The 9,174-nt window shown below is 30.7% G+C and overlaps 1 protein-coding gene, 1 long non-coding RNA gene and 1 pseudogene across 3 annotated transcripts; all 3 read right to left on the bottom strand.

Annotated features, from left to right (window-relative positions):
- Nucleotides 1-205: 205 nt before the first annotated feature.
- Nucleotides 206-1,875, bottom strand: LOC145036531 (protein PIN-LIKES 2 pseudogene; annotated as a pseudogene). Its single transcript, XR_013678458.1, has 2 exons — nucleotides 1,775-1,875; nucleotides 206-1,620 (listed from the first exon to the last, which is right to left on the bottom strand). The product of XR_013678458.1 is annotated as a protein PIN-LIKES 2 pseudogene (transcript).
- A 2,283-nt stretch (nucleotides 1,876-4,158) lies between these two features.
- Nucleotides 4,159-6,739, bottom strand: LOC145036530 (uncharacterized). The gene is made up of 4 exons (XR_013678457.1): nucleotides 6,442-6,739; nucleotides 5,403-5,488; nucleotides 5,094-5,174; nucleotides 4,159-4,391 (listed from the first exon to the last, which is right to left on the bottom strand). It is a non-coding gene; the product is annotated as an uncharacterized LOC145036530 (long non-coding RNA).
- Nucleotides 6,740-7,139: 400 nt separating this feature from the next.
- On the bottom strand, nucleotides 7,140-7,789 carry LOC145036529 (uncharacterized). The gene has a single exon (XM_078984989.1). It carries the CDS (start codon nucleotides 7,764-7,766, stop codon nucleotides 7,338-7,340), a length of 429 nt encoding a protein of 142 aa, XP_078841115.1. The 5' UTR covers nucleotides 7,767-7,789; the 3' UTR covers nucleotides 7,140-7,337.
- Nucleotides 7,790-9,174: the final 1,385 nt, after the last annotated feature.

The raw sequence follows: 9,174 nt of genomic DNA, 5'->3' as shown, positions 1-9,174 counted from the left end.
TTCGTATTTATACATGGTTTGATTATTTACAATATTTGTTTGGAATATTGTTCATGGGTATCGAGACCCTAAGCATTTTGTGTTTCACAAAAACCCCAACACATCATACCATGAATCATAGCTAAAATCATTGTAAGTAAAGTTTTACCACATGGGTGTCACTTTTCAAGATGTAATTTCGTCACAATTGTATAACAGGATCAAATCAAGAAACAAAATCCTACAAATCTTAATCTCATTCAACAAAACTCCAAAACACTATTAACACTATGGGTTTCCAAGCCCATAAGGAAATCCAATACGATATGTATATATGTACAAATACTTGCTTCAAACAAGTGACACAAGTTGAGAGTAGATGAATATGTAAAAAGAAAGCGAAAAGAGAGCAAATATATGTTGCCAAAACAGAAGTGTTGATGACTCACTAACAGCATAGCCTCTCATTCTAGCAACAGCTCCCAAAAGAATAGCACTTGGGGTTGCATACTGCAACAAAAGCACGTATCTGTACATAGAATCATCAGCTACAAGAAGATGCATCTTATCAGCTAAAGCTACAACTCCAATTCCTAAAACTGGAAGCACTAATAATCTAGCAACAGTGACACCAATGGTGGTTTTTAATCCAAGTTTCGAGTCATTTGGTCCTTCAGCAAGAACACCACCCAAAACAAGCATAACAGAAGGCACCATAGCACCACCTAATATCTCTAAGCTATCTGTTATGAAACCAAGGGGAGCATCATGTCCAAAAACAAAAGATTTGACTTGAGGGATTGACCCTATGATTATAGCTAGAAGAGAAGCTAGTATTGGAGGCTGAAAAATGTTCTGAATTGGAGTCTTTTCTGCAACAACCATCATCTTTCTGACTGTTTTAGGCTCTGCAAAACACCCTATGGCTTCTCTACTGGTTTCCTCAGAGGATTGTGAGGTTTTGTCTATAAAGGGGGTTCTTGAAATTTCAGTTTCATCAATGCCTGGCCATTCTGCTGCAACAACAAGAGGCCTGGTATCTCCATTGCCATTTTCAATGTTGTCTTCTTCAATGATCTCGTAGTACTCCATGGGAGGTTCCATCATGTAATAAACAAGCGTGTAGACAAGAAGCACGGATACCCATTGAGCTAAAGAAACATACGCAACACCTTTCTGGTGACAATTTGGTCCAAAAGGATTATCACGAGTATGACAAAGGGAACCCAAGATAGCAATGGGGAGATTACCTGTGTTTCCACAAGCAGTCATGATAATTGTTAATTTCACAAACTGTGGAGGAGGCTTACACAGTAACACAACTATAACGCCCAACATAAACCCTAAAACCGTGCTGATTAACACATTGACAGGGATGAACCACCAAAGAACAAGATTATGAAGGGTAATGGATCGACCTAAGTCGATGAATATAAGGCAGGGTAAAAAGAGAGCGAATACCAGCTTGCTAAGTAGCTTGAATGTGGCTTTGGGGATGATTTGGGTTTTGCGATGAGCAAGTATTAACCCCATAACAGCTATTGACAGAAGCTTTAGCAGAGGAACCACTGCGCTTAATAAATCTTCTTTCATCGTCTTCATGTTACCATGTGATCCAATTAACACCGGATGCATTTTTATCTGAATAACAAATTGTCAGTTTGACAACTGATATCGCCGTTTCCGTGGGATTGATGATGAAACTAGGGTTTTACAAATGATTATATAGAGCAACAAAAATCAATAACAAATGATACATACACGCTTAACATCAGGAAGAATCAGATTGTGTTACCTCTGCTAAATTGAGAGTTTGTGGTATAGATGAAAATGGCGATCAGATTCGGAGCGGGATGATGTGATAGACTCGAATTTGGGTGAATTTTAAGATTCGGGAACCTCTCGGATCAACCCGTTCACTTATTGTCATCATTTTATTTTTGGATTTTTTTTTTTCTATATTTAACAAATTTAATTAATAAAAATTGTTATTTAAATAAATCCTAACTTTTAAATTAAACATAACATTTAAAAACTAAAAAACCATTTACAAAAATATATTTTTTCTTTAAATTTAGTATTCTCTGTTACCACCGTACATATAATCTGCTAATATTCTTAATATATAAATTGATATATAAATGGGGTTGGTTAAAAGAATACATCATTTTACCATTTAGACATCCTATATAGTTTTTAAAACATTTGATTTGCTATGTAAATTTATAAAAACACAAGATATTCATTGTATGGTTTATATATTTATCCTTTGTTAATCATCATTACGTTTGGCTGCAAATGATTATGAATTCGTAATCCTAAGTATTACAAAAAACAATATAAGATAATTGAAATTATATTTGTTATAGTAATATATTGTAACATACGTATTTTGCTCCTATAGCATATTGATTATTGAAGATTATGGATTTTATCTTTCCAAAGAATTTCTAATGTTCTTCATTCTTCAACAAAGTTTTTTAACACTTTCCTTTCGTAGTAGACTTCGTTTGATTTCAATCTCTACTCTCTAGTCACCTCAAACTCTCCTGGTTTTTCATTTGCCACTTTGCTTGCTATTTACATTTCTTGTAACATAGTTTACAAACTTACTTTAGGGCTTTAGAATGATTGATAATAGTATAAGTGAAAATGAGCCCAACTTTATGTCTTTTTCTTTTGTGTGCCTTGGACTAGGCATGCACAAACCGGTTCATTTTTCAAACCGAACCGGTTCTTTAAACCGGTTCGGTTTACTCCCTAGTCAAGCAAAACCGGTTCAGCCTCAAACCGGTTCACTTAAAAAATTAGTCAAACCTATCTAAACTGGTTACACCGGTTCAATCGGTTCTAAACCGGTTTCAACAACTAAAATCTCGAACGGGTGTAAACCGGTGGTTCGGTTCTCAAACCGGTTCGATTCACTGTGGACTGATTCAGCGTAAACCGGTTTACCGGTTCGGATCTTGAACCGGTTTTTTTGTGCATGCCTACCTTGGGCGATACATATATGGGCCGGCCTTAAAATTTAAGATTAAATATATAACTTTTATTATTGAAATCTAAATATATATTTTTTAATTTGATGTTTTAGTATGTAATTGAGTTTAAATTATATTTAATGCTAAAAAAATATTCATTTGTATACAGGAATTGGAGTTACAAAATAAGAATCAGATTAAATGTGTGGGCTCATGTTTTGAACTTTTGATATATCAAATTTTCCTATAAAAAGTTTTTTAATTGTCATATCATATGTAGAAGTGAAATAACAGTAAAGGCTATAAAAAGAATAACATCTTTTTTTATTTATTAATTCTACATAAGCTATTGAAAGTTTTTATAGCATATTTAAATCAAGTTAGTTATCATATCATTTGTAGAAATAAATAACGGTTTAGACCATAGAAAAATAACACATTTTTCTTAATAATTCTACTTAAGCTATTAAAACTTTTATACTATGTTTAAATTATTAATTTCTAAGAAAAATGTTTCATTTAAGTTGCTAGCCGATTAAGTTAAAATATATATAAGTAACATATAAAACTTTTATACTATGACATTTGTATGAAAATAACATATCTATATTTTATCTTAGATATTGTCATGATAATATCCTAAAGTTACGCCGTAAATTTGAGAAATTCATGAGAATTATGATATGTCATGCAAACAACGTGTGACTTAGACATAAATAATCATATAAGTGTTATTTAGTATTTATTTTAATGCACGATACATTGTCTTGTAATATTGAATCATTTTAATATGTTATTTTATATCATTTTATATTTTCGAAATGTCAAAATCAATATTTTGTTGACTTTTTTGTTTCACAGATACTTGATGTTATATAATAATATCCTTAATTTTATTCAAAAGAAAATAATAATCGTAATAACGTCTTTAAGCCATGAATCCAAATCTTTATTGTAACTTTCAAAGTATATATATATATATATATATATATATATATATATATATATATATATATATATATATATATATATATATATATATATATATATATACACACACACACACTAGGTATGCTTGAGGCATGTGCTAAGCACGACCCACGAAGGATAATGTAGGTATTTTCTGTATCATTGTCTAACATAAATTGTGCTATATTATCCTAATAACCAAGAAAATGAAAATACAGTGGTATAAATTGGTGGATTATCTATTTACAATATATAAATAAGAAATAAAGGTGAAATTACATTGTTATAATCAACAAATACATGAAAGTCCATTGCTAGTCCCTTTTTCATCTTATTGAAAACCTATCAGCATCGTTTGTAGAGCACTCTATGGGATATTAGGGTTGATCACGAAATACAATCTTTATTTTCTTGCCCCTTGATCTTTAATGTTATGTGCGTTGCTTCTTGGTTCTTCAATACCTAAAAAGTTAAAATGAATTAGAAGAATGTGGAACTTTAAAAGATATTTTGCTCCTTCATCCCGTCATAACATTTTTGGTAGTAATAATATTAACATCGAGTAGCTAATTGATTTGTTATTTAATTAAAATGAATTGATTCATTCATGCTACATTGTTAATGAATGTTGTATTGTGACATGTGTATTAATAAACAAAGTTTACAACATAGGACACACAGATTCTTATAGGGTTTGAAATAAGGTTTAATTGCATATCTTCGTCTTTATTACCTCTATTGAAACATAGTACATCTTAAAATCATTATATTTGGAAAGAAGATATTAAATTGATTGAGTAGCATCATCAACTGCGCCTATACAGTTTACTTTTACAACATTAAATTGTGAAAAAAGAATGAACAATTCAGTAGATTTAAAAAAAAAAAGCTATAATAATAAAGAAAACATGGAAAGATCATTAACTGCTTTTCCTGTAAGCAGTCAAGAGCTCTAAAATTTGATTTCCATCTCTCATCAATCAAATGTTTAAGGGACAATAAATATTAAAACTCAAATTATATAAAGTTCATGCCGTTTGTATCTTGCTCGACAAATAAAGGAAAGGATGGTGCTATAATAGACAAAAAAACAAAATTACACTTGCATTTGGCTATTAAAATGAACCAATAAATAAAGGACATGTTTAAAATAAAATCACCAACCATATTTTGGAAGCATGTGCACTTCGTGTGATTCGACTTGTTATGTTGCTCTGCCATAAAGACAACTAAAAACTCAAACCTCTGCAATTTAGCATCCTTTAATAAGTTAGCAAAGGTTAAATTTTCTTTAACTATCTATAAAAATAAGATTATTTTGTCTTCTGAAATCATCAAGTATTTGATTAGTTATGTGATTTTTTTTTTCTTTTTTGTCCTCAAAAAAAGGTTATACTCAACTTTGCATATGTACCAACTAATCATGATCAATATATAAGTAAAAACATAAAAATAAGGGTGTTCTTAGTTGACCTTTGCTTCCAAAGCCAGGAATTAAGTTCCATTGCTTAATAAATCCTTTGTTTTAAAATTTGTTGGTAACTCAAGTCATATAGGACCTGTGACAACAAGAAAAGAAAACTAATTAGAAATTAAATATTTTCAATAACTAAAATAAATCATAATTTAAGGACTAAAGCTTCGAGCAAAGGGATAAACAGGTAAAAGAGTTTCAACGAGAGAGGATTAAACTTCAATATGAAATCATTTTCCATATTAGCATATGAATGGGGGATTCCTTTTGTTTCCATATTCCAATTATGTTTTCAGATTGAAAGAAGAAAATGATGTTTCCATTCTATGGTAACTGAAAAAGTTGAGAGAAAAATTATCGGTCCGTAAGATATTTTCCAACCATCGGGAGAATAACCATATGGAAAACAATTCAACTTTCTTTGTATCCATCGTTTCTCTCAAATAATCACAGCTACACAATATAAAACCTAAAATACGATCTCAATATTTGTTTTTGTCCCTGTCTAATAATCAATGACCAATATCCTAGAAATGAGAAACTTACAAAAAAAAAGATGCACTATTGTCCAAATCAAAGGATGCACCCAAGAAGAGAAAATTGCACAAATCACAAACAAAAAAGGGTTGTGAAGGGTTTCAATCTTTTAAATCCCAAAACAGAAACAGGCATAAAATTCACACTTTTAACAAACCACAACTTGTATTGACATAAAAAAGATCAATTTTAGGGATGCGAAGTTAGATGAAGCAAAAGAGGAAATCTGGTTGCGGTGATGAAGATGGAAGAGTAATGAAGTCCATAGGAAGTGGTTGAGTACGTTTGAAGAAGAAAGGGTATTTTAGAGGAGATCTTAACACAAAATTGGGGGAATATGGGAGTAAGATGGTGAGGCGATTCATATGAATCTCCATTGAATTTTTTTGTGAGGTTTTCACGAAGTGAATAGAGGGACAAGAAGAAAAATGTATCTTTGTGTTTTTGGTTCCAATGCAAAGAACATATCAAACATTTGAAATATTAAATATGCAAACTAACCTTGAAGTGAAAACGTGGAAGCGGTGGTGGAACTCGGCCAACCCTAACCTGTGTAAATCTAATGTTGGCGAGAGAAAAAAAAATCACAAACCCCGCTTGAAATTTGAATGAGTCTCAAACCACAAAATCACAAACCCAATAAAAATATAGATAGGGCGTCAAACGGATTTTCTTCATATTCGGGCTTGAACTGCCCCTGTGCTTTGGAGCATCTACATAATATCATGTTAAAGAAAACATTAACGATGATAATAAACGATGAGGAAGAGAGAATGTGTACCACAAACTAAAAAGCAATCGAGACAAACTGATACTAAATGGATAGAAGAGGGTATATATATACCCTTTGTGTTCAAGAAGCATTGTATTAAGGGTTGTGTCGATTCAATGCATCATTTTCAGGAACCCGTAAAAAATTGCCGATTCACCTTAATCCTTTCGATTGTGGCGTCGTTCCAATGTTGGGTGATGTGTCGTCATTGGAACCTTATAAACGCTCTTTAGACTGCACCAAAATAAAAGGATGTTTATATATATATATATATATATATATATATATATATATATATATATATATATATATATATATATATATATATATATATATTCATAATTTCTCGTGAAAACCAAAGAAAAGAATATTTCCATTTTTCACATTTGATTATTACGAGTTACACAATTTATACATGAACATGTTGTATTGCTAATATTTAAAGTTCATATAAAGTTACTTTAACACTAAATCAAAGCTTCAATCATAACTGAAAAATAATGATAAAAATAAACGCTATGTTGATATCAACAATTTTGTTTTTACAACAAACAAAAACCTATTCCTCACACATTGATATAATAGTATATCTAGAACATTTATTGCATTATTCCTTAAAATTTGTTTAATGCAATATTCCACTCAAGACCTCCTTAGTAATCTCCATAGCATTAGAAACAATCACAAAAGTTGACAATGGAAAACTTAATGTGATTAGAACCATCAAGCCAATAGCCAAACTAGGTCTAGTATTCATTAATCCCGATTGTATTACTCCCAACACTTCACAAACATACTCATCATAGTTTTTGTAATACCTTTTCTCCCACTCCATCCACTCAGAAGGTAGCTCATTGTTGTTCTCCACAATCTTTGTCTCGTGAATTCTCTTTCTCAGAATGATCATGTTTTGATCCACCAAATGACCATTGGCGTCATTTTTTGTTGCAAGAACTATGAATTTTGTATGGGATTTAGGATGTTGGACTTTTCCAATAGAGAGGTGTGGTTGAGATGAGAGGAATGGGGAATGAAGGAGAGTTGATGATGCCATTGATGTATTGATAAAGTTGTGATGAAATCTTTCTGTTGAAAATTGTGTGTTTTGGGGAATTATTTATAGGGAGATTGAGTGAATAAATTGAATATGTTGAGGGGCATATGATTAAATTAATAAAAAGCGTGTCTTGGTAGCCACCATTGCGCGTCATAGATTTTGTAATTATTTGTCGGTAAATTCCCAGAAATTATCAACTAATTTCATATTGAGTGTTGTTTTTGCATTTAAAAAAAAAAGTTATTATTATTATTATTATTTTTTGAAGCCGAGAAGAAGTGCATCATTGTATAGTGGAGTGCGACTTAACCTTTTAAGCAACTTATGAATATAACATTCATCAATTATATTAATAAAATTTATAAACAGTTAAGTTTTAACAATAACTTATATAATTTTAGAAAACCGGAATAAGTTTGTCATAATTTTATATATAAAAGTTTTTGACATTAAAACCATATACAATAATGATGACTCTTTACTAATATAATATAATACTATTAGAATAGAATTAAAATTTTCTTAAATTATAAGTTTTTCGTTTTCAATAATTTACATATGAGTCGGCATATCCAATAATGAAAAAGGGTTGTACATAGGGAAATTGCTAGGAGTGAATGTGAATGTGAATACAACTGCAACTTGTATAACAGATTAAATTTTGTAATAATTGATCGTTATTATTTTAATAACTTGATAATTTAAATATTAATGGACGGCTGTAACGTGACCAGAAAGCAGGGAGAATCCATTTCACCCGTACAATGAACATCTTTTAAATGCATTTTATTTCTAAATCAGTTTTTATCACCTCAAATATTTTTTTCTAAGTACAAAATTTTCATCTGTATAACAAATATTCAAACAATCATTTTATTAAGCAATTGTTTTTCTATTTGTGTGTGTTGTTTTCTTCTTTTAACTCCTATTAATATCAACTAAAATTTACAATTTTTTTACCACAACTTAATACTTCTACCTTAAGTTCTCAACGCCAATTAAAATATAATCATCTTCTTTGTTTTACATTCGTCTTCTTTATCGGATGATCAAGACAATGATGTTTGTTGCAACAACGGTGAAAGAAACAACATGCTATACAGTTGATGAAGACGAAAGTTCATGTATGAGCTTTACGAAGTGATCGTGAAGTTGCACAAGATCGACTTGTACATGACTACTTCTTCGAGAGGTAAAAACAATTATTCATGAATATAGTTAATGATTCGGAGAGAGTGATCCCATTTTTCCAAATAAAATGATATGCAAGAGGTAAAAAGAGTTTCGTTATACTACAAAAATGCAAAGTCGCAATTTGTCAAATAATATTCAAAACTGCCCATGAGATTAGTATTTAAAGATGTTTGTGTGGAACAAAGATTTTTGTGTGGATCGCACATGAAAC

This window comes from Lactuca saligna, chromosome 3, assembly GCF_052625555.1.
Source record: "Lactuca saligna cultivar CGN05327 chromosome 3, ASM5262555v1, whole genome shotgun sequence".
Lineage (NCBI taxonomy): Eukaryota > Viridiplantae > Streptophyta > Magnoliopsida > Asterales > Asteraceae > Lactuca > Lactuca saligna.
Note: the sequence above shows the minus strand (reverse complement) of the source record. Positions and strands in the feature narration are given on the sequence as shown.

Coding starts and splice junctions, on each gene's coding strand:
- LOC145036529 (XM_078984989.1), bottom strand. CDS start 7,766: ATGGCATCATCAACTCTCCTTCATTCCCCATTCCTCTCATCTCAACCA.